Source organism: Biomphalaria glabrata, chromosome 11, assembly GCF_947242115.1.
Source record: "Biomphalaria glabrata chromosome 11, xgBioGlab47.1, whole genome shotgun sequence".
Taxonomy (NCBI): Eukaryota; Metazoa; Mollusca; class Gastropoda; family Planorbidae; genus Biomphalaria; species Biomphalaria glabrata.
The window spans coordinates 926,641-938,829 of NC_074721.1; the positions used below are offsets into that span (position 1 = coordinate 926,641).

At 37.2% G+C, this 12,189-nt stretch overlaps 1 protein-coding gene across 1 annotated transcript in view; it reads right to left on the bottom strand.

Annotated features, from left to right (window-relative positions):
* Positions 1 to 11,212, bottom strand: part of LOC106065827 (homeotic protein antennapedia-like) — a 28,372-nt gene extending 17,160 nt beyond the window's left edge. Inside the window, exon 1 of the mRNA XM_013224729.2 lies at positions 9,295 to 11,212. Coding sequence (XP_013080183.2) covers positions 9,295 to 10,186 — 892 coding nt within the window. The 5' untranslated portion in view covers positions 10,187 to 11,212. The remainder of the gene's footprint in view (positions 1 to 9,294) is intronic.
* Between the last annotated feature and the right edge of the window lie 977 nt (positions 11,213 to 12,189).

The following is a 12,189-nucleotide window of genomic DNA, read 5'->3' on the forward strand; positions in this document are numbered from 1 at the left end:
CAGTAAGTGTGATAGAATGCAGTAAGTGTGATAGAATGCAGTAATTGTGATAGAATGCAGTAAGTGTGATAGAACGCAGTAAGTGTGATAGAATGCAGTAAGTGTGATATAATGCAGTAAGTGTGGTAGAATGCAGTAAGTGTGATAGAATGCAGTAAGTGTGATAGAATGCAGTAAGTGTGCCCGTCTTGTGTGACCAACGTTGCTACTGTGAATAACTGTGGATTGACCAACTGGGTGACGTTTTCGTTGTTATTATTTCATTGCGTGAACTGATCAAGTGTGTTTCACAGTTGGGTGTGTGGTAGTTAGTTGACAGTACTGAAACAGATGTGGTTGAAGTGACTAAGATTTAAAGTTAGTAGTCACAAAAATATTCAATGAAATCTTTCTTTAGAGTCTACTAGAATTTTACTACAAAGTTAACAGTCAACTTAAAATGGCAATGTCTTAGATTTTGAAAATTAAGGATGATTGCAGTGTTTCACATGGTCACGTTGACCCAGTTGCGACTTGGCTCTTGGATAGTTCGACATCTTAAGTTACGTAGGTTTTGTGAAGCACTGTAAGGCATACAGCCTGCGCGAGGTATTTTTTATAGTGGAATGTGGATTTTGCAGACCAAAACCACTCTTTTTAGGCCAAAATTCTACCACGGTGGCTTAGAAGTACTACTGAGACGGCTGTAGGCAGCAGATGGCTGTAGGTTTTATTTTAGAGTTTCCATCTCAAAAGATTACTTTGGACACGGGGATTCAGAAACATTTAATACACAAACCATATTGGTTACTCAAAGCAATACGCCATAAGAACCTGACAAAATATAAAGACTAGATTTCTTGTCAACAACAACAACAAAAAATGTAGTACCCTGAAATGTTGTTGAATGTTTTGTAAATACAGTAATGAAATGTTGGAGAGCTCTAACAAAGGCTGCGCGACACACATTTGAGACCCAAAGGAAAGCCATTGTTGAAGACAGACGCAGAAGATGGAAAGAAAATTTAAATAGACCGCCGGTGGACAACGGCTTTGTCTGCACGAGATGCGGAAGAATATGCAGGTTGCAACTAGGTTTTTTGTAGTCACGTGAAACACTGCACCCATCCTTAATCTTCGAAATCGAAGACATTGTCATTAATGAAAAGATAGAAAAATATTTTTTGTTGATTTTCTTTGTATCTTTTTCTACAACTCTATTTATATTTTTTTTTTATCTTCAAACAATAAAAAAAAACAACAACAACTAACAACTAAATTGTGACAATGTAAAGGAGCCAAGATCAAATAGACTGCATCATTTCTTTAAATAAAATCTGAACATGTAGAGCCCAACACTCATGTGTTTTGTTAACAATCTACAATAATGAGTTAGTTTAACTAGTTAGTTAAAAAAAAACAACAGAATCTGAAACTAGAAGTTATTGACCAATGCCCACGGTGTAAAAAAATAGAAGTGAGTCGGTTACCTCGCTATGGAAGAAAGTCCTGACTGTTACATCGAGGTTACTGCAACCAAATATTGAAACTAAGCCATCAACAGAATTGAACTCTCGACATTCATGGGGAAATTACGTTCGTCCCGGGAGCCACGCGAGCCAAGCAACTACCTCCTCAACTAGGGTTTAACGTTAACTCTTTCTCTTCTAACTAACGTTACCAACGTTGATTCCACCAGAATGTGGTAAATAATTACGAAGAGAAAGAGTTAATAGCCATGACAATCGTATTCAATCAACCAGAACTGCTTATTGTTGACAAATAAGAAAAATTCGCTTTAAATAAATAGTACCATCTGACAAAAAATCGTAACACAACTATGGAAGTCTATAACAATATTTTGATTCTATTAAGATAACAGCCAAGACAACAGACATATTCTTAAATGCTCTTAACAAACCTGATACTATTTTAGTTGCTAAAAAAATCTGTTCATTACAATATTGAAAATGATTTAGGAAAATGCAGATGTTTATAGACTGCATTTCAAATGTGAAACGTGACATCATTTTTATGTACCTTTGTAGATATGCCTACTCAGGTGGTCTAATTTTTTTATGGCTTGGCATAAGAGTTTGAGTTTTGAGTTTAGGCACATCGGCACAATTTAGGCCATGTCGTGCCCGTAATCCTTTAAGGATCACTCTTCCTTTGCATAACAAGGGCTAAATTCTATACAGTTAAATCATTAAAAACAAGGTCTATTCACAGTTAAAATAGTAAAGGTAGTAAAAATTTAATAATTTGGTAAAAATCTTATGTAAATATTATATGTTCACAATTCAAAAATCAGATCTTCGTAGACAACCCCACCTCCCGGACAAAGCCCGGTACCTTGGTATAAGAAACATTGTGAAAATTTTCTCTAAATATTTACAGAAATTGATGTCAGAGGGTGGGGTCTGAATCTTTAACATTACGGTGACAGTCTTAATAAATCTATTTAAAAAATGGGTACCAAAAGAAACACTCTCAGAGTTTCTGGTCTACTTACACATTTTACTGATGGTAGACGTAGACGATAACATTGTTAGCAGATGAGAGCCGAGTTTAGACAAAAAAAAAGAAAACAAGAAACTGAAAGATTACAAACTGAATTAAAAGACTAAGACTAACACTAAGACTGCTTTATTGATCCTTACGGAAATTTGTTGTGATTACAAGGACTCTTTTCTCATACAAAGACAACACAACAGAAAAATACACACAAATACAACAGACAACATGAAGAGTTCATTCAGCGACTACACACAGGTATCTTGGTGCATTTCATGTTCCCTGATCAATGAGTGGCGGTGATAGAGTCTGACCGAGTGAATTAAAGAGTTACTAAAGAGGGATAGTCATATCAAGGTTTCATGACTATTTTTTTTTCCCGCATTTCTAGCACACCCTTCCTTTGTAGCTTAAAAATATGCAGCGTAATTGTTTGATAAACACTAATCTAAATAGTTCGACAGGTAAATATCTGACTGAGGACCAAGGATCAATTCTATTCAGTGGCTTTAACTACAGGTGTTATATTGTTACTTAAAATTAGTTTTCGCAGTAAATATTATCCGTGATTTTTTTGTTCCAAGTTCTAAGCCAAACCAATCTTATGGTCCAAAACACGCGTGATCTATTATTCATTCATCGATTGGTCGCTAGATGTCACGGTTCATGTCAATTGTTTTTGTTCATTTAGACTATTTTTTTTTCCCTGTGTGTGATGTGTAAGAGAGAGAGAGAGACATGGAGAGAGAGAGAGAGAGGAAGAAAGGGGGGAGGGAGACAAAGAGAGAATAGTTTTTATGACTAACAAACAGTGCAGTCATACATGACAAGACACATCAAAATGCGGCCCTGGGGTTACATGCGGCCCTCTGTATGTACATTTGCGGCCTGCACAGAAGTTCTGTGATTAAGTTTACGAACATCAGAAATATAAAAAACAACTTTTTTTTTCGTTTTAAAAACATGAAAGAAAAGAAAGAAAAACAAAAGTAATAACTTTTGGTCAACTGAAAGATGCAAGAATTAAAGGACTGAAACCTTTGTATGAAATTAATACACAGTAGCCTGTCTCTTTAGTACAAGGCACGCTTTCTATTTCTTGAACTATTTTGTGCACGAAACACACGTGGATGTGTGTATAAATGTCACGTGGATGTGTGGTCAAATGTCACGTGGATGTGTGGTCAAATGTAACGTGGATGTGTGTACAAATGTCACGTGGATGAGTGTATAAATGTCACGTGGATGCCTGGTCAAATGTCACGTGGATGCGTGCACAAATGTCACGTGGATGCGTGTACAAATGTCACGTGGATGCGTGTACATATATCACTTTATTACTTTAGACTGGAGAATGTTTTTTTCATTACTTTGCAGCCGGGAATGTTTTTGTTTTATACGCAGCATGTGACCCCCCCCCCACACACACACGTATTGCATGTTTTTTTTTCTTCGTTACATCATCACTATATGTTTTCAATATTTTTTTTTCTTCTTTGAAGACTTCAGCAAGCAGTGTGTGCCATGATGACCTTTTCAGACGGCAAAAAGAAAAAAAAAACAATGAGTGGGAGGGTTGACCAATTAACTCTTTCTCTTTTAACTGACAATACCAACGTTGATTTGACCCCATTAAATTAAATTAAATTTTGGTTTTATACCTAATATAACATTTTCCAGATTACATACACAAAAATTATTGAAGTTTCATCATAACAGGGTAGTGAAACACAAATGAGCGAAATGAATAATTCCAACGGAACGTGGAAAATAATTACGGAAAGAAAGAGTTAAAGTTCCAAATTAGTCAATAATTATCAGTCTGGTTTAGAGAAAGTTATGTATAGGCCAAGGAGAATAACAAAAATGTAAAAAAAAAATGTTAAAACTCAGAATTAGTTACGAGAACTAAAAACAATGAAAGAACACTTCCCTTCCCCTATTTAAGACGTACTTAGTGTTCGGTGCACAAAACAAAGTGTATGCAACTTCTAGGCGTCTGTTTGTTAAGCCTGGTCTAACCTAATAGAATACTTAAAGGATCAGATAACAAGTTTTATTTTATTAAGTGCTGTATTAATGACACATGAAAGATTTGTCATGCCCTCGTTTGATTGAGGACCACAAAGGGAGAGGGTGTATCTCCACCTTAGTCTGTTTATACGTGGGGCACCACACGAGATTCGTTGACCGTCTTTCTCCGTTCCTCATTAAAAAGCCTGTAGATTCTTTTATGTTGTCTTCCCATCGCTGCCTCTGCCTCCTCTTCTTTTTTCTGGTGCTGTTCCCTGAAGGAAGGCCTCTGAGTGATATAGCGTTTAAGTTTTATGTTTTTTTGACAGTGGTTAGCAGGTTATTGTGAGGTCCAATTACTGTATTAATCCTGTCTCTAATCTCTTCATTAGTGATGCCGTCTTAGTAAGTGATACCTCGGATCTTTTTGTAGCACCTTAGTTCCATTGCTAGGATCCTCTTCTGGAGTCAGCGTCCAGGATTCGCAAGCAAATAGATCTAAGAACGTAGCCGTAACCAAGGAGCTCATCAGATTTTAGTGTAAAGGCTGTTTACGCCAATATTTTGATGCAAAAAAATTCTCTTGGTCTTGGTTAGAAAAGTAAGCAGAGAGGTTACACGTTTCATGCGAGAGTATTTTGTAAACAAATATAAACACTGTCTAATCTTTGATGTATCGTTGTTTTTAAGTGGACACATTCAAGAAAGAGGAATGTCCACAACTAAAGCCCATGCAAAAAAACTTGACGCGCGAAAAGGTCAAACCGATGCCATGTCCTTACTCAGCACACCTTTCACAGATAGGAGAGTGGCCAGATGGACGGAAGGAGAGAGCGAAGTGAGTAATATATGAACTGTTTGAACGCATGCGTGGGGAGTATTTGATTTAAGAACGACCGTGTTTGTGGACGCCACAAGAGTGCAGTGGAGGGAGGGGGGTAGCTGGGATATTTATGGGTGGAGTTAGAAGCAGTGGACATGTGTGCGTCGTGACATGGGGGATCGGAGGTGATAAAATGCCCCCCTCCCTTCCCACCCAGCCCCCCCCCCTCCCCACGGACCCTTTCTAAAAAGAAATTGAGCTCTTAGTGTCATTACGTATAAAAAAAAACATTTTAAAAAAGGCAACAACTAGACAATGAGTGGAATTCTATTCATTTTGAGTCTGACCTACTTTAATCAACATGCACAGTTTAAAAATAATACAGTACTATGAACTAATGCTGGTTTAATTGTGAACTGATCGAAAGCTAATTATACTTCATAATACATGGAAGAGTAAAATAAAATCTACTTATTATTTTGTTACATTATAACATCATGGGAAGCGTTAGATTTTTAATTCACGCGCTAGAAGTTATGCATCTTTAGTTTGGGCCAAATCAGATGAATAAGTAAGACAAAAACCTGTGTTGTAACAAAAGCAGCTTGATGAAGACACGGAGAGCTGAAAACATCATAGGCCCTACTTCTTATCTTATCTTATCTTATATAATACAGACGTTACTTCAAAAAAGATGATTACGTCCTACGCGTCATGCATTTAGTCATGCATATTAACCAATGACTTAAATTCTACCAAGTCACTGGTTTTCCTGGCTAGCTCAGGCAACCCATTCCATGCTCTAATAGCACTAGGGAAGAAGGAGCATTTGTACAAATTTGTCCTAGCATATGGGACGAGGAATGTGCCTTTATCTTTGTGTCTTTCAGAGTATTTTATTAAATTTTGTTTTTGTATTTGAAGATTATGGTTCAGTGTTTTATGTATGATTGCTACTTTACTTTTGAGCCTTCTGTCCTGAAGTCTTTCTAAATTTAGTGATTTTACTAAAGGTGTTACTCTAGTCAAATGTGAATATTTGTTTGTTATGAATCTCACTGCTCTATTTTGTGTCTGTTCCAGTTTCTTAATGTTTTCTTGAGTTGAGGGGTCCCAAACGGAGGATGAATTTTCTATTATTGGCCTAACCAAGGTTAAATAACATTTTAGTTTTATGTTCTTATTTGATTTATAGAAATTTCTTTTAATAAATCCTAATGCTTTAAAAAGACCAGTGGTTATATATTTTGGTTGTAAAAATGTTTTACATATTTCGGATGTTCCTCCAGAGTTGAAGATAATTACTTCCTAGTCCAAACCTCCCGCAGAACGACGGGGGATGGGAGCGGGCAGTGTTTGAACCTGGGACCATCGATAAATCTGAACGACAGTCCAGCGCGCAAACCGCACGACCAGGCAGCCATACAAGTAATGGTCGTGTAGCACAAGTATTTGTAAGATCAACATGAGTGTTTAGGAGACAGTCTGTCTAATGGCAAACACTAACAGAAAAAAATAATTATTAAGAACTATGACACGATCTACTGTTACATATAGTCAGCGACGCCCCAAAGAAAGACGGACTTTGAACGCGACACTGACAGTGACGTCATTTATAATAAGACACTGTAGATAGTTTAGTTACAGAAAACAGCGCAGGGCAGTCATAGAGTCAACAAAAGATTTGAAAACAGAGACTACATTGTTCCCGATCTGGATAATAAGTTCTCTGAAAGCTCATCTTTAGTGGACTTGCATCCGTGTGACTGTATGATCTCATAGTCAGGTACTAAATACACCCGAACATCTTGTGACAGTTCGTCAGTCCAGTAGGCCTATTACATTAACTAATACAGTAGTCAGGATACATTGCTGTAAGTTAAAACTCCTGTCATGACCTATAACACGATTTACTATATAATCCCCTGACAAGACCTGTGACAGACCGATGGCATGACCTATGACAGGCCGATGACATGACCTGTTGGCACGGGCTTGCTTGCCTTACTTCTCATGAGATGTTTTGTAGCATTCAAACTGTTCTGAGGTAGTTCTGTCTTATATCGAGACTTAAGTTGTTGTTTTTTTAAATTATTTTACTAGATTCTAATCGTCTGAGTCACTTTAAGTTGCGTAGCTCTTCGTTTCTTGAGACCTACACAATACTATTGCGACAATGCGTGTCTACAGTTAGGCTTAATGACGTTGCACTGTCATATGAGGCGGGAAAAAAGGGGGAGCAATAAAATGTAACGTATGCAACAATTTCGTAAGTGACCTAATTACACAAATGTCTATTTCAAAAATAGTTGTGTATGCAATAGAAATATCAACACAAATTCTGTCGCAACCAAGTCAAAGCTAACACGGATAAGAACAAATATAGAGCATCAAATACAATGAAGTACTTCAATGACTAGGATTTTAGTAGTAGAGTTTCTGCTAAAATTAGAATTTTAAAAACTATTTGATAAATTGAGCCAAACTTAACTACTTCGAGACCAAACATCGGTTTTAATTAACTCAGAATAGAAGACATTTTGTATTAACAAGGAGACGCAGTGGCCGAGTGGTAAAGCGCTGGGTTCCAAACCGAATCCTGGTAAAGACTGGGATTTTAATTTCCGGATCTTTAGGGCGCCTCTATGATGCTATTTAACTCTGGGTCCACATAGCTCCAATGAGTTGTGGTCAGGTTAGGGTACATTAGTTGTGGAAAAGTAAAGAAGGTAGGTAGTTGTGCTGGCCACATAACACCCTCGTTGACCGAGGGCCTTAGAAACTGATAACCTTTACATCATTAGAACAATACACCACATGGGGTCTGAAAGGGGAACTTAACTTTTTTTTATGTTACTTGCATTGACAAGGAGATGTGTCTATATTGACAGAGAGATGTGTCTATAATGAAAGGCAGCTGTGTCTATATTGACAAAAAAATGTGTTTATTTTACCAGTTTATAAAATGTGTTACAGTTCAATGTTGAGTTTTTGTTTCTTTCCTAGTGAAGAATTGTTTCACGTTGGCGTAGTGATTTCCATGTCTCTGTAGTGTCATGAACAATTATTGTTATTAAAATTCAAATTTGTAATAGTATAACTATAAATGTATGTATTTAGTATTCATTCCTGGGATTGTTCAGGTCCATGTCTTATGGGAAATTCCATGCTATAGTATTCTAGACATTTCATTTGCAATGTAAAAAAATAAAATAAATCTAACTCGCTCGAACTTAGATCGGTGTCATTTTGCTTACAAGCTTCGGAGTGCACTAGAACATACGAGATTATCTTGCTAGATAGAAATAACATTTCTCACAAAGTCAGCTTATTGCAATATATAGTTTTCAAAAGTTAAATGAAATCCCCCCTTTTATATATATTAAGGATTTAGAAAAACTGGTAAGAAAAACAAGGTATTTATTATTCCAACTTTGATAACCCTCCCTCTTAGTTTCCCACAATACCCCCACCCCCACACACTTAAAAAAAAAAAAAACTAGAGAAAGAACTGACACATTAAAAGTCTTACTTTTGATCAGGCTATTTATTTAATTTGTCTTTGCTTTTATGTTAAAATAAAGGAAGTCACTTCAATACGCTAGAATACCGAGTTGTTTGTAATTATTAATACAAAACGGAATCTTCAGAGCTAAAAAATTATGAAATATATATTCTTAAAATAGATATTATAATGGGTTATATTATAATTATTTTCTCCATATACTATTTTTTTAAAGAATATTTTATCCTGATCAATAATATTATCTCTAGTATATGCAAGCAATTATTTATTTTTTTTCTTGTATATTTGTTTTATATTTCAATTTTCTGATGTTCCCTCTGGAGTTCCACAAATATATTGAAAGAATACCAATAAACATTCTATTCATTGATGTACCATTACAATATTTAGCGCTTGAAGAAACTATTAAAATAATAAATATGATGTCAATACTTACCACTGGTTGCTGGCCTCATCCATGGATACATAGGCATATTTGGGGAGCCCATACCAGGCATACATGCTGAATTAGGCATGCCCGGATTATATCCATTGGGTGACAGGCTGGGATCGGGCATGCCTTGTTGTGGATAATAATACGATGAGACGTGTTGACTAGGGCAGATATCGGGCATCATGCCCTTACATTCAAACATCCTATTATCGTAATACATGTCCTGTTGATTTGGGGCGCTTGGCGCCCCATTCATAGGATAATGAGGATATTGGTGGGCGACCGGAGGAGTCAAAGAATGTATTGTCGGTGGAGTTTGTTGTTGAAGATGTTGCGAACAGTGTTCAAGTCCCCGAGGTTGGAGAGTGGTCTGTTGTTGCTGAGTGTCTATGTGCCGGTTTTCTGGGATTTCTTCTTGGTGGTGGCTCGGCTGATGACAGCTGACTTGTATGCCGTGCTGCTGATGGTGTTGTGGTTGGTGCAGCTGATGAGCTAAGGGAGGCTGGACATCGTGAGAGTCATGCTCGAGGTTTTTCAAGTTTATACCTACATTATCTTGCAAGTTCGGGGTTCGATTCTCAACCCTGGAGTCGTATGAGTACCTTAGATACGAAGGCGAATAGCATGGAGAATATGTATCGTAAGATATTTGCCCCATGTGACCAGAGCTCTGTGCCAAGCAAGAAGATGATATGTAAGTGTTGTCGTACTTTCCACAATGGTCGGAAAACATGTTGCTGGACTCCATGTCATTCCCTAAAGCACCACTGTCCATACTGCTCAAACCGGCACTGCAGCTGCTGGAAAGGACATTCGGGGAGATATTTCCGGGCGGCTGCATCATGCTTGAGTAGTAAGAACTCATCTTCAGAGTTTGTGACACGTCGAGTTTCATAGAAATGTTGTCAATCACATAGACTGCCGCATAGACAAAATAAAATACTAAATAAGTGTCTTATAAAGTATTGCCAGAAAAGTTGTATTTTTTCAACGCCAACAATGATTATTATGGATATCTAAAGAATTCTCTTTGATAGATCTAGATCAGGAGAACAAAAATATTAAATGTTCTCTTTCAAAAAAAATAATAATAATTACCTGAATCTAATTATATTTATGAAAACGATGGTATTTAAAAATTATTTTGCATTTTTATTTTTTATAAATGTTTCTTTAACAATTTTTCTACAAATTGTTTTATTAATTTTGTCTATTTTGTTCATGGTCATAAAATGTCAACGGAAGCAATGAATTACAACTTGTCTGACTAGACATAGGTAGTTTGTATTTCGGCAGCCATAAAGTATGAACCCAATTGTTTTTCGGCCAAGGGGCTTCAAACGATCAAGGTCCAACATCCATCTTGATGTCCATAACGCTTGGACGTGACGAAATAAAGAATAAGTATCCAAATTCACCACACACAACACGCAACACTTACTGTGTCTTGTAAGACTTCCGCCTTATTAAACTTGATCACTTTCGTTTTGAACACATTTAAATTTAAACCTCTTCATCGGAGAGCTACATTCACTAGGACATTAAAGTCATGCACGCCATAAGCCACGCGAAGTCGTAAGTCATGCAGGCTATAAGTCATGCCAAGAGTCGCGTGCCGTTATTTAAGACTATGATATTGCAGTCACTGGAGATCAAGATGCAATTGTTGACTTAAAACGCTGTTCAGGTTTAATTAGTTCCAAATGAGTTCATGAACGAACAAATCGATGCGTCTCTTTGTTTAAAACGTCTGAGACAAGATTCCAGTTAACGATAATGCCCATGAACGTTATTGCCTCAAGTTTGCCCTAATGTTTTCACTTCCCTCGCAGAATGTTTACGATCGAGCCCTACAAGTAGCCTACTTCTCAAATTGTCAAACTGGGTTTCATCTTGCGTCTATTGCTCCTTTCTGCTAACAGCGCCCCCGTCGCCCCCACCGCTGCCATAAAAAAAATGTGGGTGCCGAAGTCTAAACTACCCACCTTCGATTAATTAAACCTTTTTGTTGGGGGGCAGGGGGACAGGGGGGGGGGGTCTTTTTCCCTGGTTGGTGGGGGGGGGAGGAAGACCAGTGGATGGTTGTTGATAAGATGAGATAGTTCGAAGAATTTGTGGAGGAGGGGAGGGGGGGGCTGCGAATTACAACCAGTAGCGAAGGTGGAGAGGAGAAGAGGGGGGGGGATGGGGGTCACAGTTTGTAGCGCGTGTTTAGTGACGGCCGCCCGTAGCCATCGCCAACAAGATTGAGGCTGGTCGGTGGGACATGTCAGACAATCTATCCAATAGGATCTCTAGGATGGATCATAAGCCACGTGACTAGATCAACAAGCGGCGCAGACGACAAGAAGAATATCGTTATGTAGCTGCAGGCTGGAGTTCCTGACCATGACTAGATCTAGAGTTTGGATCTTAAATGAACAATCGCTGACATTATTTTAAAAAGTGTTCCGTATTGGGCTATTTCTAATACAATTGTTTCTTTACCGAAGCATTCAAAATAAGAAAAAATAATGCACATTCCAAAAGTAATTAAATATATTGTATATACAGCTATAAACTATTACTACTATTATTAAAATTATTACTTTAGTCGTAATCAGTCAGGGTAGAGGAGTGATCTAGACGTGATCAGTCAGTGACCAGAAATTGGATTACACTGAAACATTACAATGAAAATATGAACCATATTAGTAAACGTCTGATTTTTTTAACTGAAAGAAAATGTTTCAACAGAAAAATTCAGATTCAAAGTCTTGATATATTGAAAACTCACGATGTGAAAATGATATGAAAACATAGACTAGACAGGTCAACAAATATAAACTAAATAATAAGACAACTGTCTATGCTTAATACATCATCGAAGAGTCAATGAAAGTTAACAAAAACATTTGC